The sequence below is a fragment of the Echeneis naucrates genome, chromosome 12 (assembly GCF_900963305.1).
Source record: "Echeneis naucrates chromosome 12, fEcheNa1.1, whole genome shotgun sequence".
Classification (NCBI taxonomy): domain Eukaryota; kingdom Metazoa; phylum Chordata; class Actinopteri; order Carangiformes; family Echeneidae; genus Echeneis; species Echeneis naucrates.
Genome location: NC_042522.1, coordinates 5,850,477 through 5,877,203, shown reverse-complemented (window position 1 = coordinate 5,877,203; position 26,727 = coordinate 5,850,477). Strand labels below are relative to the sequence as shown.

At 40.4% G+C, this 26,727-nt stretch overlaps 1 protein-coding gene across 1 annotated transcript in view; it reads left to right on the top strand.

Annotated features, from left to right (window-relative positions):
- The first annotated feature begins 1,653 nt into the window (after positions 1 to 1,653).
- LOC115052102 (matrix metalloproteinase-17-like) overlaps positions 1,654 to 26,727 on the top strand; it is a 55,484-nt gene continuing 30,410 nt past the window's right edge. Inside the window, exons 1-3 of the mRNA XM_029516023.1 lie at positions 1,654 to 1,803; positions 21,740 to 21,872; positions 21,981 to 22,116. Of these exons, the coding sequence (XP_029371883.1) occupies positions 1,654 to 1,803; positions 21,740 to 21,872; positions 21,981 to 22,116 (419 nt within the window). The remainder of the gene's footprint in view (positions 1,804 to 21,739; positions 21,873 to 21,980; positions 22,117 to 26,727) is intronic.

Genomic DNA, 26,727 nt, shown 5'->3' with positions numbered 1-26,727 from the left:
GCATAAACTAGCATCAGTCCACACTCAGATAAATAATACGAGTTGACATTATACCAGCATTTAACTATGACAGTAAACTCTAATTAAACTCACCTTCTGACATTTACACAGAAATAAACCACAGAAAGCCAGATGAATGGGATGAGAGACGGAAACCCCACTAGCCTTTGCTGCAGGAGAGGAAAAACTAGCTTCTAGGCACCGTATCTCACGTGTGTGGTGCGTTCAAGAAGTTAGGAGAACAATGGTGCATTCAGGAGCATGGAACATATGAAAACTTACCGATAAACACTATAACTGAACAGTTTTATCGCGATAAATAAGTCAAATACACAGAAACAACATGGGCTTTCTAACCCTCACACTGGCAAAGGTCACATCCTCATGCTAAGCAGGTGTAATGTCGACTATGTTCACCAGCATGTTGGCGTTGAGTCATAAACCCACGCATGACCTATTGGGCTTACAAGACAAGTCGAGGGGATTGTCAGTTATTACACTTTGTCCTGAGAGGTTCACAGAGAGTCATTGAGCAACTCACCTACCTACCTTTATTGCAATCCGTAACTTAGTGGTTAATATTTTCAGTGAAAATCCCGTGTGATGGAGCCAGAGGGAAGGTCAAAGCATCACCAAGTCAGAATAATATTCTACCAAAGTGGTGGTCCAACCAAGAAAGGCCTACAAGGCAAATATGTAATTTTGCTGTGAGGCACTTCAAGTCTGAAATCAAGCCATAAGTCTCTGATATGTTAAAAAAAAAAAAAAACCAAGGGCACCAGAACCAAGAGGAGCGTGTGCTGCTGATGATTCACGGTCAGGTTATCTGTTAAACAAACAACTAGCCTGCAGTAAGTCATAAAAGTATTTCTTTTGTTACACCCTTTGTTTTATTAAGAGACTAATTCGCCCAGAAGGACTTCTTGTAATTATATACGGCTTTTTTTTTATGGCTACATGTTAAAGTCAAAATGAAATTCAGACTGCTAATTCGAAGCTGGATTCACTCCAAGGCAAGTCATGCCCACTTAGCAAGGACAAATTTCTCCTGTCCCGGTATGTGAGCCGTATTGGACATCATCCGGTGTCTTTGGTCTTAACCCCGGAGACCCCGAATTTCCAAAAGAAGCTAAGTGAGCTGAAACGGACGCCCCCGCCCCCTCAATCCCTATCTCTCCCCCCTCCTTTCCTCTCCTCTGTGTGTCTCTCTCTCTCCTTTTCCTGCGCGGTCCTTCGGGCCAAGTACTCATCCACTGAGTGTGCGTGCGTCAAAGCGCGCTCTCTGCTCTTGCTCCTGCTGCTCGGGACAAAAACCCGCACGCAGCTGCTGCCGTTCTCCAGAGCCGGATCAGGAGGCAGAGCCGCTGGTGGACTTGATGCAGGACAGGAGCACGCACAGTATTTCTTCCCAATTTACGGCCACTTAGACTATAGTTACAAGTGCCTACCTGCAGGAAAAAAAAAAGACAACTTGTAAATCCTCGTCTCCTGCGCCGCCGGTTTTAATGTGTTTCATGTGTTTGCGCTCAACAGTGAGGTAGACTTGCTCGGGCAGATTTTTTTTGCAGGAGTGGAAGCGTGTGATTGATCCCGTGGATGCGGCTGCCGGGGTCGGTGTCTGAGCCCTGCAGGATCAGCCTGTCATAGGGCATCATGGTTTCTCTGTGTCTTCACAAGTGGATGAGGAATATTTCTCCGGAGATGTTGCTGCTGCTGCTGCCGCTGTTGGTGCCCATGTTGTGGCTTTTACCGATGACTGGAGCGGCTCCCTCCCTGACTACCGAGCAGCTGGACACGGGGGTGGTAAGTTTTCTAACCTTTTTTTTTTTTTTTTTTGAATGACTGGTGTCTACGGTTTTTCTACCTAGAAAAAAAAAGACTTTTTGAATATGACGGCTGGGAAGTTTTAACACTTGATATAGCAAACTACATGCAGAGATGCGCAGCTTTGTCTCACTTTTGGACGTCGGAGGAAAACGCTGTCCTCTCCAGACTTGACTTGAATTTTAACTCCTCAGCAGCAGTCCTTTGCTCCGGGCTGCTCGGGTGGTTGCAGGCTATTTATGTGTGACGGGGGGGAAAAAATAGGAGCCTGTTCTCCAAGAGAACGAATCGGAATCCCTGTAATGGTTTGCAATAAATAAATGTAAACGTATTTGCCTTGGCGGAATATCGACCTCCCCCACAGCATGCTGACATAGTGTATATGCTGCGACTGATGAATGGCAAACGAGGCTCACTTCCAGCACAGGGACAAACCAAACCGATAAGAGCCCTCTTTTGGTTATTTCCCTTTCTAAGTCATGCCTGTGAAAGGGCTGCAATAACATGCCAAGTTAAACAGACACTGAGCTGTTGCTTTGGAGGAGAACAGGTCATTTTAGCCAATTAGAGTGACACGATGTGAACTCATAAAGGATGTGAGCTCCTAATTTAGCTGTTGTCATTAGTTCAATTTAGTTAATGATAATAATATTATAATAATATGTCTTGTGTGAGGAGGCTTAATGGCAGTTTCAAAGAATCTAAAATCACCCTTAACCCTTCTAATGAACTGAATTAGCCTCAGAGCAAACTAAAGCCATTATATATTCATCAGTAGGTCAGACTCAGTCCAAACTTCAGCTTTGGTATATACAGAGTTTAATGAGCGAAGAACCTGCAGATGGGATACTATACCTGCTAATTAGTAACTCTGGAGACAACAGCTTAATGAATTGTTTGCAGTAATGGCTTGGATATCAACATTAATTCCTCATCTGCTTGCTATTTTTTTTTTTTATTTTTTTTTTACATTTACTGCTGGGGTGTATTAGCCACAGAGCCTTGTCATGTTACACTGCCTCTCAGGCAACAAGCACTTGAGCCCTTTCATCTCTCCCTCTCTTTTGTTTCTTCTTCTTTCATTGCCCATGCATGTCTATCGCTGGACTTTGTCCCCCTGTGGATTTGTGCTGCCTAGAGGCAACTGCTCATCCCCCTTAGTCTTAGATACACTTAGCTGCAGACATGAACGGTCCTTTAATTTATTGAGGACAGTCCCATGGCATTGTGTGGATGCACTTTTGAGTGCACAGAGAGGAGCACTGAGTCATCAACAAATATCATCAGGTAGGAGTCAGGAGATGCCAACAAGGTGAAAGCACAAATCTCTGAAGGAAATGGTGGAGTGTGGAGCCAAGAAAAGTATTGATGTATTTTGGTCAATTATGTGATTATCATTCCTTAAATGCAGATGCACAGCAAATGCAAATATAGTTTTCACATTTTCTGATAACTAAAATAAGTGGTTTTAATGTTGTTTTTGCAATGGCGATTCAGCATGTTGGGTGGATGGATGCGGCTCATCTGGTGTTTGGTGAGCCAATCCTTAAAGCTGCTGTCTGATACTATATCATCCCTTATCAAGCGCAGCTCAAGTGTGAGAGCAAACACTCGGCATCTTACACATGCAGCAGAAACAGAGCAATGTGGGTATCGCAGTAATTCAGTTCCCTACCGCGCATTTAATCATTCAAAGTGTCGGATTCATTGGCGTTTTATTTCAGGTTTGGTTCACCAGCTCTTGAGAAAAGTATCAAGGTTTATTGCTTGCTACATGTTCAGCTCTTCTCATCAGCTGTGTGTTTACTTCAGATCGCCACCATTTTATGCTGTTGAACTGCTTTTGTATAAGCTGTGCTGGCATCTGTAGCTGCCACATTTTTATTTATTTATTTTTTTTTCTTTATGAACGTTCAAACTAAAACCCAAACAGTCGTCTGAAACCAGCTTAAAGCTGCAGGGAACTGAATCCTCACTCTCAGTGAGATTGGCAGCATAGGCCAACCTTATTATTGGAAATCATTTGATCCCGTGTTAATATCCAGTTATTGTTTAATGCAGGTTGAAATGTGGCATATTCCTTTCCTCAGTTTACGATAAAAATGCTTATTGGGTTCACTCTGAAATTCTTACCCACACTTGTCATGAAAATATTTCTTTGTCTCACAAACAGTTGGGAAGAATGTCCAATGTCCAGACTGCAAATGATGATTACTTTATTTATTTAAATATTTAATGCCTATCAAACAGAGCCCGAGGTGAAGCATTCAGTTGTCATGTTTTGTCAAAGTACTCAATTTACTGATGTAAAATTATAAAGTAGAGAAACTAACTAAAGCCTCTTGCTGGTACCAGCAAGTGTTCTTTATATTTGCTCGAAAATGGACTCAAATTATATACATCGATATACTGTAGGTGATAATTACCAACCATTATCAGAATAATCCTTTCATCTTAAATTATGTACTTCTACTAAAGACTCAGTGGCCATAGAGTAAAATGTGTGAGTGTGTTTGATCAGAAACCTGGACTGTGACATGTTTGTGTCCTCAAACCAATCGGATCATTCACTTCAGTCTGAATAAGGATCTCAACAAAGTCAGATGCGGATTTGTCTCGGGTTATTGGTTTTCTGTGGGAGGGGGGTCAACAGTTGGATGGCAGAGGCACCTGGGCCGACAGACAGACAGACAGACAGGGGAGCATCCTCCTCCCCCGTGACCGCCCAATTGACTTTTAAACAAGACTGTTCTGCCTGGATGTGATTGCTCTCAGCTGTCGGAAGCATATAGATAATTGGTTGTTTAGGGTTTGATGAGGTTCTCCCACCTCAGCCAGTTGTGTTCATAGTTGCTATTCATTTGAGACTAGATCCAGAAAAACAGCCATTTACCCATAGAACCATGTCCAATTCTCCAGCCCAGCTGTCCCAATACACTATAGAGCTACTGTGCTGCTTCACTTTGGTTCTTGGTCAAGCCGGAGCTCTGAAAGTATCTGTTTCTACTGTATACTGTGACTGTAATTAACTGAACCACAAACTTAACCAGAACGCTAAAGCATGTAGTTTTCAGCTTTGCTGCTATCAAACCCACCTATTTGCAATTTAAACATCTAAGGGAGCGTCTCCATAACAGCAATACAGTAATCAGGGTCATGTTTCCGACTCACTGTATCATTTTTCCTCTTGATGGCAGTTCTCTGTGTTACTACAGAATTACTGAACTCCTAAAGGGACTATTTATCTTTCAGAGCGGTACTGTACTTGCTTAAGCAGCTGTTGGAAGATAGTGAGGTGACCAGATCAGCTACTGATAAAACTCCTATAATTACCATTTAATCTTGTGGAAAGTGACCTTGAAAAGTGTCTCTGCTGCGTCAGTGAGGACAGTGAATCTTTGTCTTGTTGTCCGTGAACTAACTAAATGAAGTTTCTGCCTGATGAGACAACCACACCCTTCCAACCTCCTTTTCCTATATAAACTCTTCAATGAGAATACCATCTGGTCTGGCACTGAATAGAAGAGAAAGAAAAAAGGCCTGTAGACGCCACCCTCCTCCACCTACTTTCACTCCCTCCCCCTTGCAAGACCTCATAATGCTGAATTCTCATGCAACTAGCCAGTCCGGCTCCATTGCCACCACCCTTCATTAGCTCCTTCTTACCTCTCGTGAGTGTGCTTTACCAGTATCAAGTTTTGTCCCCTCAGCCCTCATCAATTTTCTTCTCCCAGCTCAGATAGGGGGCTGTCTTCTACCAGTACATTATGGCTCTTCTGATTGCACCCGTAGGCTCAGTGGTAGAAGGGGTTCAAAGAGGAAAGGGAATGCAGAGAAAGTCAAGCGAAAGTGCAGCACAGGCATTGTTGCACTGAAATAAGTAATCAGCCAGAGAGGTTGGACAAAAGAACCACAAATGGAATGAAAGGGAAGAACAGTTCGGCTCAGATGAATTGCAAAGTGATTCAGGAAGAAATTTCACTTTTGATGTCATACCTGTACGTTATATATATATTTTTTTTTTTTTTTTTTTTTTTTTTTTTGTTGTTGTCGTTTGTTTGTTTGGTCGATGTCCTGAGCTGCAGAAGCACACGAGCCAACTCACATTTCTCCTCATTGCACTGTGACACTGGGCTGTTCAGATACATCTTGCTGTCCCACTTCCATTAAGCAGTGTGACCTTTCTGCATGTTGCACTGTATCATGGGGCTTTTATCCAGGGCAAGGATGTTTTTTTTTATAGGCATCAAATAGGAGATAACTACCCAGTAGGACAGAATATATCACCGTGTAACGATTGACAGATGACACAAGGGACTGTTCGGCGCATAATAGATAGCACATTTTCAACTTCTCGGGAAGAAGGACACACTGTGGAGGAAGCCAACCAGTCCATCAAGCCACACCTCTCAAATCTGTCATCACAGCTTGGTGAAATGTACAACAGGGACTTGCAAGTTTTTGTGTGAATTGTCAGAGTTTAGAATATCATCAGAGGCCTACTCAACAAAGAGTTTAAGGGCCCCGACTCCTTATTAGGCATCACTGTAGTGCAGTGGTGTGGAGCTGATGTACGGCTGCTGTGACACTTTTGAATCAGGGACAACACCAAGTAAATCAGGATTAACACATGAACTGACGTTGGTAAAATAGTCAGGGAAGCTCAGTGGAAAGGAAACAGTTTTAAGTAGCACACCATGAAGTTCTAACTTCGGGTCTTCGCCTCAGTCAAAGTGATGAATCCCTGTCTGAATCAGGCTGAACTGGTGCTCGGAGGAAACATCTTTGTGTATTGCACTAGCCTTTATGATTGATATGCTCATAAACAAATTCATCCCTTCTTTGTTGGGTGACTTCAGTAATAGCGACCTGACTCAACTGATTTGTGCAACTATACTGTTGCGTCTCTAAGAACTCCTGCATGATAACTGCTTTGGTTTCTTTTCATCTAAAAAATAAAGTGAGATAACAACAGAGTAGTTGTATTTATGAGTTTCATTTTCATTTAGTGATGGGTTTAATATTGTTGGGCTGGTGAATGCTGTTTTCCACAATAGAGCTGCATGCCATCGTCTTTTTCCGTTGGCTTGAATCGACTTCATTACTTGTGTGTGCCCACCCAAGCCTCCCCATATAGAAAACCTCAAATCAAATCCATGTGGACCATTCTATTTTAACCCGCCTAGTGCCGCCCCTCCTCGTTGTCTTTGACCAGATCAAGGTTTTAGTTGCCATTGCTTTTCAAAGGGCCGACTGAATCTTGTAATTACAGTGGTTTCTGGTGTTGTGCCGGCTCGCATGTTGAGGCCTAAAATAATCTATAGCCCTGCCAACTGAAATGCCAATAGACAACTTTAATAGCACGATCAAGAAAACCCAAAAGCAACAACAAAGCTCCTCTGAAATTGCTTGCAGAAATTGGCAGAATTATAATAAATGTGGCTTGTGCGTGTCCGTGTGTGCATAAGTCACTTTTCATTTGCATTTGTGTCACTGTGAAATGTGTTTGATTGCATGTGAGTGTGTGTCACTGCCACACTGGTGATCTCATAGTTTGTCTCTCATTAGCATTTGTCATTTCTTAACAAGTCACAGCAGAGCAAATGATGAGAAAAAAAGGGGGAATGGATGAGGATGATTGCTTATCATCTTTGGAGTCAACTTCAAGACACTTGTGTGTTCATGATCCCATTTCTCTGAAGGTCCGAGTGAAATGAAGAGAATTAGACAGGAGGGGGAGGAAGACCAAGAGAGATTGAGTGGGTGGCGGAGATAAGCTACTCCATCCAACTATCACTAGCAATTAAGCCCACTTTCTTTTTAGTCCAGTGTTGATACTCAACTTCTTATCAAGTGAATATAATGAGCCAGTAAGTCTGCAATTCGCAAGTGGAAGTCCTGATTGTGGTTTATGTGACTGTGCGAACCACAACCTAGACTACACTTAATCCTGCAGTTGGGTTAATGTTAAGAATGGGGCCGCGGTCTTATTGGTTTTCGTTTAAAAATAGAGTCAACCATGCATGTCTGTTTGTGTCTGCATGTGTATACGTTCGGTGGACATGGCAGTTGTCCACATTCCTCAGCTAACAGTGGAAGCACATTGTCTTCTCTGGCAGGATCACAGTAGTGGGGCAGCTATTTTCTGGCTTTCACGCAAACTTCGTACAGGGATAGTCCATAAAAAAATGTTTACGTGTATATGCTCCCGCTCACAGCTTTGAAATCCCATCTCCAACACCTTGAAATATGGGCTGAGTCCCAAGCAACATAAACATGGATCGAATGACTTACTATGACGTATACTGTTATTGTATAGTAGATTTGATTGACATATCCTTAAAGGTCATAAAACCAATCTATCTGTAATGTTAATTAACTCAGCATTTGACAGGGAAGCATAAAAGTTATTATTTTATGTAAGCAGAGAGGAAAAAAAAGGCAAAGAAACATGTAGTTCTATACTATGACAGCTTATTTTACTTTACTCAAAGGAGCCCACCTCAGATAATTAAGACAGACATATTTGTGAACACAAAAAAATTGAGGAAATGTGAGAAATGTGTCCTTGGATCCAGGCTGTTGATTCCAAACACACACAGCTTGTAAGCAAACAAATCATGATTGACTTTCTGATGCTTAAGAGATTTCACATTTGTATGTTTGTGCATGAATTTGCATGCGACTTTACAGCCTCCTCCTTTTCTCTCGCAATGAAGAGACACTGGGCGAGCTTTATTCAGTCCTTGTCTCTGTGGGCTTTGGCTGGGTGCCATGCCACATTACCGCCCACAGAGAGGGGGAACTTCAAAGAAGGTTTGGGGGCTTTTTCTCCCAGTGGAGCCACTGAAATGTATGCCTGTTAAATTAAAGTTTCAGGGGGTTGTTTTAATTGGCTCCATCAGTTTATATATCTTTAATCTCTTGCTGACATGTCTTCAGTCCTCCAAAAAATTACATATAGTATGAAAGGCTTGATAGCAGATATGCTTTTACTCCTTGGATGAGTTTTTGGAAGCAGGAAGAAAACAATGTTCATTCATAGAAAACACGTTTGTTAAGTGTGTGTGTGATTTTTGTGCACTCCTGCGCTGCGTTTTCGTTTTGCTTGCTGAAGCTTTGAGCGGAGCCAATCGGTTGACCATATCCTCCGTCTACCACAATGACGCACACGTCAACATTAGTGCAATTTGTGTCATAATAATTAGGGGTTGCCATTAATCTTAAGTTGCAGCTGAAATGTCAGGCTTGAATATACACTGGGCTCTTCGAGCTCTCAGAGATGGCGGTGAGTTGCTGCTGGCAAGTAAACCCTCATAATGAACCAGTGATTAGCAGGCTCTGCAAAGTGGTTACTGTGGTCCCCCATAAACAGTTAAACCTGCACTTACCACGCTTGATTAATGAGCCCCTGGTTTATTGCAATGCGTGAGAATATTTTCATCAAAGTCCAGCTTAAACCGGATTTCTTCCAGTAACATTTCCGGTGCTTTCATCTCCTCTTTCTCTGTCTTTTATTGTCTGTTTCTGACTTCCTACATAATGGGTTTTTTTTTTTTTTTTTTAGTCTTAACTGTTTTTCCTCCCATTCTCTCCTTTTGTCTCACACAGTTTCTTATTTCTTTCCAACCCCAACCCACTTTATATTCTCTTGTATGTTTCTTCACATCCTTCCCCTAACACCTCTGTTTCTCCACCTCTCTACACCTTCCTTCCTCATTGCCTCCAGGTACAGGCAGGCGTTCAGTCCCAGCTCTCTGTACGACCAGCTGTTCCTGAAACAGGGATTAAATGATTCACTTCCACTCGCATTTTGATCCATGTTGCCGCTCTCTCACTCGCACAAACATGCAAATTGGGACAGATTTCACTCCATGGAGTGCAGGAAATGGCATTCACACCTCGACCTGAATAGAAACTGGGCATCAGAAGATGCACATCCATCTGAATTCATCAAGTCAGATTTGTGTCCCATTATATGCACATTGTATCTGCAGCAGAGCAAAATACTTCCAGAGGCGAAGTGACTGAGTGTTTCAGCGGGTGGTGCGTGTGCCATCTGCTTTTAAAATAGTGTGCTGAAATCTAACTGATGACTTTTATTGTGTGCCATGCTTTTCTCCATCATCTGTCTTTCCTGTTCACTGCATACACTCTGAGAAAAACAGTTAAATTATAGCTCATTCTAACTGAAAATAAATTGTCCCCCGAAAGAAGTATATCACTGAAACAAAAGCAAATCCAGAAAATCATTTTTGGTTTGGAGTGAGACCCGTGTGAGACAACTTCTCTCACTGAGGGTCCTCTTTCATGAAGTAGAAGCTAGTTTCAGATGAGGTCATTTCTACCTTTGCATCATAGACCATTTTGTTTAACAGAAAGCTTAAAAGGTGTTATTTCCTTCGACTCAGCTGATTCTTTGTCCTTTGGTAGCTACTCAAAGGGATATATAAGCTTATATGTACTGTGTTCTGGCTGACGCCTACTTATCAAATATCCGTAAAACCATGAAAAATTCAATTTTGTATTCCCTAAAAAAAAGCTTATTCAACATATGCAGAAATTTCACTGAATATATCAACTGGTGCAGATAACAAAGTATAAAAGCTGTGGTGTGGATGTAGGTCCAGTCAGTAACAAAGCTCATTGTTTTAGGTTTTTAGGATTTTCATGGAAAATCACCCAGAGACAAACTGAATGATTTCCTGCAGATGCTCGGCTGGATTTCGTTGACACTGGTCACTGCTGATTACTTTTAATGCTCTGATGCCTCTGGTAAAAGAAAGTGAGAAACAACCGGAAAGACATCCACCGTATGTAATTGAAATCTTTTATTAATGATTTCTTGTGATCATCGTTCGCTTGCAGTTTTTCAAAAGACTGATTGGAACGCGCTATTTCTTTTTCAACTTGCTTTTTCACCCCCAGCAGCCACAATTTGGATTAGAAATGTGAGATTTCTTCTATTGTAATCCTTCAAATGTTCACACAAATTGGCTTCAGAAAGACCAGTAACTGCATCTGCAACTGTTCAAATTGCCAGCATTTGACACCAGGCGCCTGCTGGTTGCTGTAAATCTTTGGTCGCTGCCATAAAACCCTTTTTTTTTTTTTTTTTTTTTGCTCTTAGTAGCTTTTTGCTGCTTTACCCCTTTATTTGACGTCATTAGCTGCAAGTTGAATAGCACTCATTGAACAACAGGTTCATGCACGATGCTGGCCAAAGGATTTAGTTGGTCATCTTACCCACAGATGCATTGTGTACAGTAGTATAAATTCTAAACAAGATAAAAACAAGGTCTGAGCTGCTATTAAGTACATTTTAAACACCATGTGGTCTGTGATGCAATGACCTGTCAATATTCTCAAAGTTTTGTTTCACTCTGAGCTATACTATCTGAGCATGTAATGACGTTAGGTGAAGAGCGAAGATTTATTTGAAATTCACGTTGATGCTTTTGAAGAAAGACTCACCAGGCATCCCCAAGTTTCCATAAAATCTATCCAAAAATGCAAATATTAAGGTGATGGATTGATGGGTAAATGGCTGTTGGTGCTAAATCTCCAGTTGGGTGCCATTAAACAACTGTAGAGGAAGAGAGTGGAATGAGATGAAGGGATTTAAAAGACTAGTCAAACCCCAAACAAAGGCAAAGCTGACGGAGATAAACCAGTTTTGCATGTTGAAATATCATGTCAGCACAAAAACTTTTCCTTGTATGGAGAATGTGAAAACTCATTTGCTTTTAACATGTTAAAATTTTCATTGGAAAGTAATAGATGAAAACTTGGATCTCATCTTTTTTCCACCAAGTTTTGAATCCTCCCTATTTAGTTTGGGTTAATTTTGAAAATGGATCTCACTCCTGCTGGTTTAATTCAGATTTCAGACTTCTAAATCAAAATCAAATCAAATCAGATTTATTTGTATAGCACCAAAGCCTCTATAAAATGATTTAAAGAGACCCAACACATCTCCCCTGAGGTAAGGCTATAGTAATGACACAAAAAACAAAAACAATATACTGGCCACTGATGATCTTCTCACAGCTCTGATTGAGATTCATTTCCAGCCGTCTTGCCTTTTGACTTCGGTGCACCTCCTGATACATTAAGTTCTTTTCCACACTACTGTGCCTCTGTGGTTTAGCTTCTCAACTTGGTGTTGTGAAGGTTCAGGCCGTGACTCACTGGCAGGACTCTTCACACACTGTCTCCCAAGAAAACTATTTGTATTCTTAATGCCAATATTTGAATTCAAACCCAGGCCATTTTTAGATTGCATTTATTTATCTCAATTCTTATTACTTAACAAGCAGAGTTGCAAATGTTTCAACACGCACATGCAGAAAGAGAGATTATGTTTAGTTCAAGGTAGTGACAGGAAAGGTTAGGGAATTGCCTCAGAGTATACAAATGATTTCTGGCCATGGATTAATTCTCACTCTTTTACCGCCTGCATGGCAATCTAGCTTCAATTTTCTGTTCGATTAAAGGTGTCATTCAGGCTGCCTGCACCTCCATTTCCCTCTCCTTCTCTTCTCCTGTATTCCCACTCTTTGATCTTATCTGTTTGCACAAATGAGACTAAACCCTTCATTTCTTCGGTAAATTGTGTTTGCACTCAGGATATGCCATTGGAATGTTTTCAGTAGCTTCTCAGTCAAACACACTTAAGCAAGCTTTCTTTCTTTGGATCCTACCCCATCCTAGTATAATACTTTGGGTAAAGCATCTCTCTCACTGAATGAGCTAGTGATATAACATGTAAAGCCACTGCAACTGCTTTAAATAACGATAGTATCTCTGTGTTGACTCCAAACAGCCACGTTTTGATAAAAGTTTTGATAAAATTTGGTTGGGAGAAATCTCAGCCTGATGCAAGGCATTTACATCAGTGTGATATGTGTTTATTGTTTTCTAGGTCTATATAGATTCTTTTAGAGTAAAAGCTTAGCTCTCCATGTTGTCAAAGTTGTCTATTAATCAGGGGACTTTTTTTTTTTTTTTTTTTTTCCCCTGATCTTTAACTGCATTTTGAGAATGTACCACCAACAAGACCATGTCGGTCAACAATGAAAATGGATATGTCATGTGAGATCAGGTCAAATTAAGCTTCTAGAGCCCAGAATCAGAAATCACAAATTTGTCTCAAAGTGATTTTGCAGCATACTAACCCCTGCGGTCTTACAGTCTCAATGTCCACGGGGACATAGCTGAAGAGAAATAAATGTAAACTGTTCAATTACTTTTCTAAAAGCATAAACTAAAAAAGAAAACAGTAAAACCATTTTGTAGGATTAAAAAAAGAGTGGATATGCCTTTACACTGTTTAAAATGGGCAAATGGCAAGTATCTTCATTGTAAACATTAGGGGTTGGCCAAAAATTCAATTCATACAGGAATCGCGATTCTCATTTACTACGATTCAGAATCGATTTTAAAAAATAAAACAAATCCGCAGGTTGTCTGCCATCTTGTATGTGGCTCCTCCTGACATCACCACACAGCTGGTTCTGGAAGATATGCATGCGTGGTAAGCACTAAAACAAACTTTTTTTTAATAAAGAGTCACTTTTATTTTTGTTATTTAAGCAATATATGATATTGCTTTTATTCAACAGTTCCATCTAAGCATGGATAAATGTTTAAAACTTAATCAGTGTGAAAAAGACACTTTAATGTCTCCATTTGTCATCCTGTCTTACAAAGCAGACTGGAGTAGACCATGAGGATCCTTTGCACACCAATAGTTCAGAAATCATTAGGAATCAAATCGTTTTGAATCGAAAATCAATTTTTAATTGAATCGTAGCCACAGAAATCAGAATCGAATTGTGAGATAGTAAATGATTCCCACCCCTAGGAAACATGATCGCTAATATTTCCTTGAGGCTACTGTTACTGATCGATAGCCAATTCATTTTCTTCCCCCTTATCTGTTTCTGGGTTTTGGGGGGTGCTGGTGCCAGTCACAGCTCAAGTTGGGCAAGAGCAGGGTACACCCCTGACAGGACACCAGTCCATCACAGGGCCAGACAAAGAAACAAACAACCGCTCATACTCACACAATTAACCCAAACATGATGTCTTTGGACAGTGGGAGGAAACCCACAGAGGCACGAGGAGAACACGCAAACTCCAAACAGAAAGGCCCCAGGGTAGGAATCGAACCTGCAACCTTCTTGTTGGGGAGCAACAGCATTAAGCACTGTGCCGCCTTGCTGCCCATTGTCTGTGCATCATTTCTTTCTTTGTTTCTCTGTTTAATGAGCTGACCTTTGGTGCTCTCTGTTTCTTAGTTGCTTTGCACTCCAGGGTCACCGTAATGTTAGCCCAAAAATAAAATGTCTCGAAACCATCAAATCTGAATTTTACAAAACACTTTTGGTGTTTAAGATGTTTGTCTACAATTCCCCAGAGATACCATTAGTTTGGGGATGAAGGCATTTTTTTCTTCTTTAAGTAAATGTGAGCTTGCAACTTCAGTAGCGCCGCGCCTTTGTTTTCTTTGCCTTTTTATTTTTTTAGTGTGTGTATGAATCGTAACACTTTCTGCTCTGCTCCCCCTTGTGTCCATTAGTGCAAACAAAAGCTTTCATGTTTTTGTTGTGAAGGTAAAAGCACCCAGGAGACAAAAGAAAGCTTCATCCATAACTGGCATTAATTAATGACCTTACATGATGGAATCCCGAAACTTTTACATCATGTTTTCACTTTTAAAACTTGGTTGCCATTATTCCACTGCTGCTTCACATTCTTCCTCCAGGAGGTCACCCGAAGACCAGACCTCACCATGGAGGTACGGAGGAACAATGTAAAGTCTATAGTGGACTGTAGCACTTTGTGACCTTTTGAGAGTCATAGGTCGCCGGGTTAAAAGTCAAACAGTGAGTCATTTCCTGTCAGTGAAGCGGAGGCGAAGGGGTTCAGCAGCTGTTTGTCAGGGATAAACAGGGGGGTATTGTGGGACAGAGGAGGTCACTTTTTTTCTGTTTTGAAATGTTGCTGTGGTGACACCATAGTGAAAGAACTCACTCTATGTGTGTCTGTGTAAGAAGTAGGTGTGTGTGTGTGTGTGTGTGTGTGTGTGTGGGAGATGAGACAGTTACCAGAAGTTCATCTTCTGGTTTTGTAAGATTATACAAAACTACATGACGGTACAAGAAAAATAACAAACGAGATGCAGGTGTTTCTGTTTGGAGGTCCAGGTTAAACAACAGTTGAACAGTTTATCCTGTGAGTCCTGCTTAAAGAGAAATTACAGTCATATTAGGAAATAGTGTATCACAAACAAATACCATTTTGAAATGAATTGAGCTCATTTTTGAAGGAAATGCTGCTTATACATTAAAACGACGTTTCATTCGACTGTTTCCTGTCTGCACTGAAAAATGACTTCTTTTCTTCTTCTATCAGGTTTCACTTTCCATGTTGGATAGTGACACCCCCCATTCAAACAAACCCCGTGAATACTATTAGTGCGCCATACCAGGATACAATGTAAATGCCATACCATACTATAAATACCATTTACTCTAATGAGGTGAGAAAAAAAAAATGTACTTGATGCTCAGTGAGGAATAATTATAAGCTCCACTCATTCACAATTTTTTTCCATTAATTTGTAGCTTCTTTTCTACTCTAAACCCTATTATGTTAAAGGATTACAGGGACCAGATCACAGAGATGAATTACCCTTCACATTCAGATGCTGCAGCACTGTCAGGGAATAACCCAGACCCTATAATATCCACTCCCTGCCTCAATTATATGTGTATGTATGAGACAGCAGGAGCCAAAGTGTGTGTGCACACGGATTGTTGTGTCCTCTGTGTATTAATGGTCAAATGTGGCCATAAATAAAAGATGAATGCCTTTTTGCAATCTCCTGATTCATTAGCGATAGGTGTGTGCATCTCTGTACGTTTACTGTACTTGCGTTAATGAGCTGCATCTTGGAGAAAAACCTTTATCATTCGTTGGAATTGTGCGCATTAAGAGCTAAATCGGCTTCGGTGAATGTCCTACTTTATGGGCTTCAGACAGTATATTGATCACAGTACATTGATAACTTCACTCGAAACATGTGTCACGTATGCGTATGCACGCATACACACACGCTTTCGAGAGAATTGATCAAGTGTTTTATGTGGGAGGATAAAACAATGCGGGTGTGAGTGCCTCTGTATGTGTCTGTGTTGGCCCTGCTCATCCATTGGCCCTCTGATTAACCAGTCCAGATAGATAATGGATGGATGGAGGGATATAATGTAGTATATTTCTTAGAAATTAAATTTCTTCTTCTTGTTTTCTTCTATGTCACCTGACATAGAGGGGCATCTTCACATGGAGCAATCCTGTAAATCAGATCCATCCCAAAAAGACCTCGGGCTGATTTCACCATCATGAGCAGCAATCCCAAATGATGACAGCATCCCAATGCATAAATGCTTGTTTACAAATTGCTGATTTATGATGCCTACAGGATTCTTTTGCTCAAGTGCACAAGTGTTGTTTGTTTTGGTTTAACATGTCTAAATAAGCGGGAAAGAAAATAATCTCATGTGGCAAATTTGATGAAATGCTCCCCTGCGCACTGATATCAAACATTGCTGCATTCAGCCAAAGGCATCAAAGAAAAAAAAAAAAAAAAAAACTACCTCAGTATAAACAGTAAAAATCTCTGACAGCTTACTCCTGATTTCTCTTGTCTTACAGTTACATACATCATCATTACACCCAGTCAAACGACTTGGGGTGTCCAAAACATGGGAAAAGGAAGCGCAACGTGCACAGTGAAAAGAAGAAATATGTTAGAGAAAGTGCTGTGAGACATAGCTGAATCTGTCAGGGTTACATTGGCTGCTGTTGCTGTAGGTGGCACATCAGAGGTCAAGTTTGGTTTGGGAGGCAGTCTAATTGTGACACAGTGAAGTCCACGAGTGCAGCCTTGTCCCCCACAAAGTATACAGCCAAAGATAAGCCAAAGTCAGTGCTGTTGAAATTGATTAAATGCTGCACAAGTGGCAGTATTCACATGAAACATCCTAAAGAGGGAAGTAAGCATAAGTATGTCATTTAGTTCTGCACAGGGGGCTCTGCACCTCTAATGACATTTTGACGAGGCCTCACTCTCCCAGGTCATGGTTATCCTCTGAATTCTATATCTGAATCCAATGATAGATGAGAGCGAGTGCATCTTCAGATAGATACAACTGAAGTTTACTCAGCTTTTCTTGGACTAATCTGGAACAGCAGAACAGTAGGAATAAGCCAATTTCCTCAAAATGATGAGCAATTTCTTTAATAAACATGAAAATTTGGTGACAAAACTCCTGATAAAAGACATGAACATCATAATGATAACTGCAGTTGTTGCTGTTACCTTCAAAACCCCGTTGTTATCTCTTTGCACTGGTGACAGCCAGAGGTGGAGGTGTGCTGTTTTTGGGTTGTCCATCAGTCCACCCTGCTCTTGTGGACTCAAAATCTCACTAAAGCTTACATATTTCAAAGGTCATTCAAGTTGACTTTGCGAAGCACAGTTCTGTCCTTGTGGGTGCGATATCTTAAAAAAGCAGGTTTGTACTCAAGGAACTAAAGAGATATTTGGCAGTCGAAGGTAAAGGTCAGCGTGCCCTCCTGAAACCCTTTTGAGCCTTTACTTAATACTTCAAACAGCAGTCCTGACAGAATTTCACACAAGTAGCTAATCTTTGTATGACTGGATAAACAGGGATGTAGTGTGAAACTTATCTGAGTGGTAGAGCGATACAACTGTAAGGTGGTTGCCAGTATTAAGCCCAAATCTAAATTCTGAACATTCCCTTTAAACTGAGTGATATTAAACCAGGAGTGGTCAGGTCATTTCAGCAGCGGATGTGCTAAGTGGTAAGGACCCCCGCGTCTTGGGTTCAAGTTTCCACGTCAACAGCCAGTTGCCCTGCAGAAGTGACTGAATACCAGCCTCGGGGCTGCCGGAGTGCAGGAGAAAACTGTTTTGGTTTGTACAACTTCTTGCGGTTTTCCCACTAAACGTTATCAGTCCACGTGGAAGATTCTGCCCCCGCAGAGATCATTTAAGTGCCTTCATCATCAGTGGTCACATTTATTTGTCACCTGAATTGCAAGCTCATTTGCACCTTTAGTCTCCTTTAATCATTAAAGGAAGGACAAATCATGGGATGTGATCTGATATTAAATGAGTGACATACTTGTAGTTTTGACCAGAGAGAAGGTGTGTTCATTTAGACATTTAAACATGTCATGTTCCCTGAGCTTGATTGAAATCTAGCTCGTTTTTATGCTACAAGTTCATTTTATAAATGAGTCCTGTTGCATTTGTTTAATAAATCATTATTATAATTATATTAAAGTTCAACATAATAATTGGTTTAATGAGGAAAAGATGCTTTGTGAAGATTTTCTCATAACACCAGCTACAATTTCTTTCACTTTTGTTTCATTGAATGAAGATTTCTATTTCAGAATCTGCACTTTTCAAGTTTATTTATTTGTTTTTTTCAGTTTTCAGTTTTCAGTTTGCTTATCTGACCTCCACTTGAATGATGTAGTTACTGATCCTGTAGCTGTTGATCATTAACAGATTGCTACTTTGTTGAACTGGATACAAATTATACAGAGATTAGATGAACAAAGTCACGGAAAGCCACACATTTTCTCTCCACACACTTTCATGCGTTCACTTTTAAAGTGTCTTCTTTCAACTTTTCTTGTTTGAAAGCCTCCATCTTATGTCTTGCTTATCAAAGGCAATGCCACATAACTAGAAGTAAAAAGCTTTCCAAAGAGATAAAAATGAAACGATTCGATCACTTTTTCACAGTTCTCTTCAAATGAGTTTAAAGGCTGACTTATTTTCACAGAACTTGTATTTTTCTACTTTCCTCTATGTTTTATGCCCCACTAAAAATGACAAAAATCAAAAAGAACTAAACTTTTTCTTTGGCGGCGGCACTTCACTCTGTGGGACTCAGATAATGTGTTTTGTAACTCTACAAAAGAAAGATTAGAGTGTATGTTATTCCAAATGTCTGACACCACTCTCCATTGGGAAATTGGCCAGAGCCAATCCCAGACTGACTGCACTCTGGACAAGCTGCCAGTCTGTCACATCTGGACACATCTTTGTTTTGTTGATCAGAAATGTGGAGAGGGTGTTTTTTTTTTTTTTTTTCCCCCGCAACACATACACTTATTCTTTCATCTTTATTTCAAAGGGAAATCCTCGGGAAATAGCTGTTGTTTTTGTCTGTTGAAATGGATTTTCTGAGAGAGGGTGAAATGTTTTTTACTTGTATGCACTTGAGTGTGTTATTATCTATTCACTTCTATGTTTGAATGCGGATATTTTCTACGTATCCTCCGAAGCAAACACTCTGTCTCACATAAATAAGTAGACATTTGGACAAGGTTAGTTTGCCCACGATCTCTATTACTACATGCACACTTTAAACTTCTGCATCTTGAAGCAGGTGCATTTTGAGTGAGGGAACATGTGCCTGGGTGCCTTTGTTTTCGGTGACCCTTCTGTAATTGTTCGATGATAATTTAAAGTGTACTTCAACTTTACCCATTTTGCGCAGTCGATCAGCTTTGCTCAGGATGCGCTGCTACCCGATGCATATTAGAAGTATGCATCTAAGTGGTGGAAATGAGATGTGTATGATCAAATGAATTTCCTCTTTGGGGATAATAAAGTTGACTTTCTGACTCATTATTGGGTCTAAATTAGCTGCTGTTTGGGGTTTACCTGCACTCTGTGCAAGCAAGGTCAATGACTGGCACATCTTATGTTGATATACACGTTGCACTGTGTCACATGTTTGTCAATGAGCTTTTTCTGCCATCACTTGGACGGGATCGTCAGCACTAACTGAAACTAAATCACTGCAATATTATATTCAGAAAAGTACCGAACTAAAATGTTCAAGTTTGCAAAGTAAATATAAGCCCTTCCCAAAATGTCTGTTTGTTGTTTTTTGTTGTTGTCGTTGTTGTTTTTTAAAGAGGAAACAAAGCATTACGATTTTTGTTTCTTTTTTATTATTATTATTATTATTATTATTATTATTATTATTCAGTGCAGCAGCTGTGTCCTGCTGTGCACACCAGCCAGTACCACTCTGCCGTCAGTTTTCATTGACGAAACCGGCCTGAAAATAATTGATAAGACTAAAATGCAAAATAAATAAAATAAATTAAAAAAAAAAGCTAAACAGAAAGACAAGTTGATTAAACATGGCATAAAACTAACAACAACTTTCCACAAATGAATACGTTAAATCCAAATTTCTGACAAGATTGAAACTAATGCAGACAGATGTACACACAGACTTTGTTCAATTAGTTTAGGGAGTCAGCATTGAGTGATATCCAATGGCAGGGCAATCGAACATGAAATGTATTTACTATGCATACTCTGGTTTGTTGCTTAAATTGATCACTTTTCCAGTCTGAACCAATTACAAACTCAAATCAGGATGCCCACACCAACAGACTGCGAACAGAACAAATAAAACCATCATCACTCACTTTCATGGTTATTGCACATTACTTCTGATAAGAAGGGATGGAAATTTGACTGTAAATTGACCCTTGACTGCATTCTTGCCTTTGACTGTGCCACTGAATTATTTTACACCAATCTAAAATACTGCCATTGCTTTCTTTCCATTCACAGGGAGCTGATTCATTGAGTCCATCTGAATCCGTTGACCTCTCCCTTTTGCCCTAGGCATTACCTCATTGAAATTTGAAAATTGAAGTTGCTTTTTCACATCCTCTCTGGTGTTGCTGTAGGTCATTTTAAATTCCCCTGCACACCTTTCCCAAGCCTGCTGTGGGGACAGCAAAGCCAAGTATAAATGGGCTAATATCAGCCAGCAGAGAGCATCACTCAAGCCAAGCCATTCCCAGCCTTGTCAACGCAGGAGGGATGGCTTGCTATTGATCAGTGCCACTCACCTCTGATGAGTGCTGATCAAAAACCTATTTAAAATCTGACATCTCTTATTGGCGGTCAGATCATAAGGGAGATGAAGGCTTTAGTGCAGCAGAGACACATCTGGAGGAGAGAGCAAGAAAAGGGACAAAAAAAAGGTCAGAAGGAAAGGGGAAAGGCAGCGCTCGGGATGCAGGGTGATTTTAAACTCTCCAAAAGCAATCAGTGCATTCAGCAGGGCAGCATCTGATTGGCAGCATCTTCTCTGGTGCACTATCCTTTACATTCAGCTGGATTTTCCATCATGTCCATTCATGTCATTTTTCTGAACTGATTTCATGCACTTTAAGAACCTTGTTATCGTCGTTATAGGCCTGACAGTTGTATTTATGATAATTTAGTGGATCCAAAAAAAACTTTAAATACATAGTAAGCGCATTGTTCACTTGACATTCTGGAGTTCTGAGCCTCACATACAGACACGTAAGTGGCCTTCACCATGTGCAGCTCTGGCGTTACTGCAAAGAAGGAAGATGAAAAGAGCAGGAGCTTGGGGTATATAAATAACTAAGAGGAGGGCCGTCCCCGTGAACTAGTGGCCAAAGGCAGTTGCTCCCAAGCATTTGTAACAGCACGAGTGTTTATGTGAATGATTGTGGTGGCTGAGATCTACTCTCTCTGTCTTTTTTTTTTTTTTTTTTTTTTTTTTAAATCTGTCGTGGATAGTCTGTCTGCACAAAATATGCTCACACTCATGACAAACTGTGAAATAATACCTTGGGTACAGCAGCTAACGCTGAGCTTGAAAGCACACGTGACCGGACACACCAAATCCTCAGACTGTAAACATGAACAGGTGTCAAACTTTCTCAGAAGCTTTGGGATACTTGGAGTCACTGAAATGTCTGTGATGACCCCTGAACTCGGTATCTACTGTTTCCTCTGCAGGACTGGCTGAGCAGATTCGGTTACCTGCCCCCGCCTGACCCAGTGACTGGCCAGCTTCAGACCAAGGAGGCCCTGACCAAGGCCATCAAAGCCATGCAGAAGTTTGGAGGACTGAAGGAGACCGGAGTGTTTGGTGCGTGGCCGTGTTTGGCTGGTCACGTGGAGGAGTCGGTACTTCTTTTCGATTATCATAGAGATGAGCCTGCACTTCAATCAGCCGCTCTTCTTATTTCCTCTGCAGATCAAGCCACGCTGGGTTTAATGAAAACACCCAGATGTTCTCTGCCAGATGTGTCTGAAGCAGAGGTGACAATGGGCCGCAGAAAACGAAGCCTCACACCTCAGAACAAATGGAATAAGAGGCATCTATCCTGGAGGTACTGCACAATGAGATATAAGCTTTTCAACCCACTGTGATCATGTCATTTACAGATGAGCATCCAGTTAGTGCAGATGATCAATGATCATCATAGATTCATTCTTAAGGTACTAAAAGTATTTGGGTGAGGTTAACATTAGAATTTATGTTTGGGTTGGTAGTTGCATAGGTTAGGTATTGACTGTTCAGTTGATTTAAATCCCTGTTACATCTCATTTATCTTTCATCCCCTTATTTGTATCGAATGAAATCTCTTCATGCCATGTTCACATCCAGTTAAGGATGTCACATCAGCGCAGTCAGCAAAAAGACAGCAATGCCACTTTTTTTTCCCCTACCATCTGTGCAACTTTTGAGAGATTAGATAAGTGGACTCTTCCTCCAGCTGGAAATCTTTTGCTCACCCGATCAATTTTGGCTCAAAGCAAAAGCATTTTGTAAAAGTGGCATGCTGATTAGAGAGACCTTTAATAAACAATGAACACATCTGTCTTCTCATAGGATGTGCACAGAATCCTTGGGACACCTAATTAAACATACAAAATAAAAGGCTACCTGCCTGCCAAAATTCCCTGAGTATTATAACGAGGTACAGAGAGAGAGTTTTATATATGATAATTAGATCCACTAACAAGTAGTTTAAATGCATCAAGTTCAGTTGCCATTAAATTAATAAATTAACCTATTTCTAAATCATTTATACTCAGTGCAATAACAAGATGAAAAGGAACAGCCAGACCCAGAGGTGAGCATGACGTCTCAGTAAAGTCAGACACAAACATTCACTGAAATGGATACATTTATTAGATCTTGGTTGTCAGTGGCATGGTGGTTAGCGCTGTTGCCCCACAATAAGAAGGTCACAGGTTAGATTCCCAGGCCTTGAGCCTTTCTGTGTGGAGTTTGCATGTTCTCCTCATGCCTGCGTGGGTTTCGGGTACTCCTGTTTCCTACCACCATATCCAAAGACATCATGTTTGGGTTAACTGGTGACTCTGAATTGCCCGCAGTTGGTCTCTGTCTCTTTGTGTTGGCCCTGCAATGGACTGTGACCTGTCCAGGGTGTGCATTCAAACACGAATGAATGATTGAATGATAGTTGCCAATGGTGAAAGCCGCCTATGCTAATTATATGACAATTACTAGTAAACTACTACTACTATGAAATTATGACATATGAAATGCAAAACAATGCTAAATATCTTGTGCCCATTATTCAAACCTGTAACTCAAGAAGACTGTGATGATATTTCCTTCAACTTGGCTGGTTGGCAGAGACACACAACCTCCAGGCAGTAATTCACATAACAGCCATGTTTCGAGTCTGGTGAGTATTTTAATAAAAGCCAGATTTACGATGGGCTATTCCTTTGATGGTTCAGAAAGCCACGTGCGCAAAACCTAAAGAGCTTTGACGAGTGATTTTCCCACGTTAAAATAATGTGGACAATCTGTACTGATTCACACACACACACACACATGAATACGCACACGCTGTTAGTCCTCAATTATATATGAGTAGTTATATACTGGTTTGTGTGCCAGTTTGTGTGTGCATGTGCAGAATATAATAAGGAAATCCAGTTCACAGAGACACACAAAAACAGTGAAATTTTTTTCATTTTATTAAAAATACCTTTTTTTTTTATTCAGTACCTCGACAGAGTGAAAACAGAATTTTACAGATGTTTGCAATTTTTTAAAGGTGAGAAATCACACCACACCACGTGGATTCTTCGGTTTGACACAGTAGTTGTGTGTCGGGGTACAGATCTGGAGAAGGCTACCAAAAGTTCTGCGACATTGAAAGCTCCTGAGAGCAAAATGTGAAAATAAGGATGGGTTCTGAATAATATCTGAAAGTACTATACGGTGTGTTATGCACATGCACGCATGCACTGTCTCACTCCAGGTGGGCTTTAACCTTCTTTCTCTTTGTGCCGCTGCCACTCAAACACCACGCTCCTGTCAGCTCACTCCAGTCGGAAGTAAGACTGGATTGTCTTCAGTCCAGTGAAACACCTTTGCATTCACAGCACTCAGATTTGTAGAACAATGCGCAGGAACAGTTGTGGATTACGTGCTAACTTAAGATCCAGAGATTTCCATATGGAACAGATTTTCAGTAAAGCACCATAACAAAGCATTCATATTCTGCATATGTTGGCCTTCACTGTAATTCTCTGGGTGCTCTGCCTCTGCTTCTGTCTGTAGTTGATGTGGTACCACTTGCATAGTGATTCCTTCACTGCTTGGTTTAGAAAATGTATTTTTATCATCTAACATTTCATGGTATCTCTGCTTCATTAGATTATATGGGCGAATAACAGGCCTGACAGAATGGAGATAATGCACAAAGCAGCCAATGAGTCAGATGCAATCTGACATGCATATTAAATGTTGGTATGCTGCAAAGTATTTAAATACTTCTACCACCATATGAGACAAATTAAAGAAAAAAATGTTTGTTTGTTTTTTTATTCAAATATGCAAACTGTGTTAATACATCAATTTCACTCATTTCGTTGTACAAAATCTAGCTTGGACTGGAAAGTCAGTTCATAAATTAGCCACACTAATTATCCTCTGAGGGCGACAGAGGGGCTGGAGCCAGTCTAAACTGACTTTGGCCAAGAGGTTGGGTGGGTCACCTGTCTAACCACTGAACCACCATGTATACTACAGTGCACAGGTTAAAATCTTTAAACATAAAAATAGCCAGACTTTATGTATTAATCAACTTTAAGCCATAATTTTTGTATATGAATATGAAGACTCGGATGCCTCCCTTTACATCGGATGACTTCTCACAAGATGAGACACCGAAACAAATTGCAGGAGATTTAAATATACTTTTTCACTGTGAATGTATTTGACAGCGCATTTATGCAAAACCACCCCTCAATTCTGTTGGGATTGATTTTGTTGGAAACTTATAACTATCTTAGTCTAAGTGTTATATAGCTAACGCTTAGCTAACTCTATAACTATGGCTGAGTGTATGACCAGCAAGCGGTATACTCAACATACTTTCATTAGATTCATAATATGAATCATGTCATGTTAAGAATATAGTCAGATTAAGATAAATTAACATGGTTGAGTTACTTGTTGGTCATACAGTCTGTCACTGCAGCTCTGCCTGGTATAATGTCACAAAGAAGAAAAAAAAAAAAGAGCCAATATGCTACTTACAGCTGAGCAAGAAATGACAGAGTACAAATATGTGCATATCCTTTTAGCTTGAAATCAAACCTCTCTTAATCACTGCAAAGCATACAAGTGCTTGAATAGAAAAAGTACTTTTGTTTGAGTTTTGGATCGAGTGATGGTCTGCCCCATTACGCGTTGATTTCTCGATTAGAATATTATACTCAATCACGGGAAAAAACAGACACGTCCACTCATTCATTTCACTCTTCATTAGGCCCACCTTAGCCCAAATTTCACTGTCTGACCAGATGACGCTTGGCACTCTTTGATGCTTTTTCACACACATCAATCACCTCATTATGTTCTAGAAATGTGCAGAGTAAGTGGTGAGTCGTGGTAATTTTATGTTAGGAAGAAAAGATAAGGTTGGACTTTGATCAAATTCTGGGCTTTTTACAATAGAAACGAAAGGAACATTTTTTTTTTTTTTGATGATTCTGGGGGAGTGTGCACATTAATCCTAATTTAAGTCCTTCTTACCTTCTTCTTACCTTTTAACACACGCAGAGATACACCACACTGCACTCACCCAAGTGTATTACAGACATAAACAGCCGAGTTGTGTAACAGCCTACTGTTAGCTTATTATCTCATATTGTTAGCCCATTATCACAGCAGACAGCCTGGCAGTCATTAGCAGCCCAGCTGATGACTCAAACAGATAGGTGTAAAGAGCAGAGTGGTGGGGAGAAAGCGTCGGGAGGGGGATGAAAAACAACAACAAAGAAAAAGAGAAGGCAGAGAGCAAAAAGAAGCAAATATCCTTTCTTTCTGCTTCTTTCTAATCCATTATGTATAAGTCCTACAGACTACTTCAAGATTGTAATATCTCATCCGTCTCTTCAGACTTACAGTATGGTGTTAGCTTTCAATATATCAACAATGGGAATATAGAGACATTAAGATGCATCCTGAAAATCCATGAATGCAGCAGTCTACAGCAGCATCATGCTCTTGACATTAAGGGTTATATTACTGACATATTCTGAAACTCAAAGCTGGTGGGTTGTTTTGTTTATTATTATTATTTTTTTTTTTATAAACCTGCTTGGTGCAGCCACAGTCAGGCACTCTAAGCCCCCTGTGAGGGTTATTCAAAAAGAGCGGAGCTGTATTTATAGTCAAATAGTCAAATGGTAATGAGAGTATTAAGTGTACCCATAGTCATAATTCAACAGCAGGAGTCCATCAAAGTGCCAATTACAGCTATAGCTCTCAGTAATTGTGAGTGAGTTGTATAAAAATGCCACAGCTGTATCGAGTGGTATGTTATTGCCATAGAAGGAGCTCTGGGACAGTAAGAAGTAATAACATGAAGCTGCTAATAGTAATGGACAAGCATACCATAGCATGCCAAACGCTTTATTCATTCTCCTATTCCTTCGGCACCTGTGAT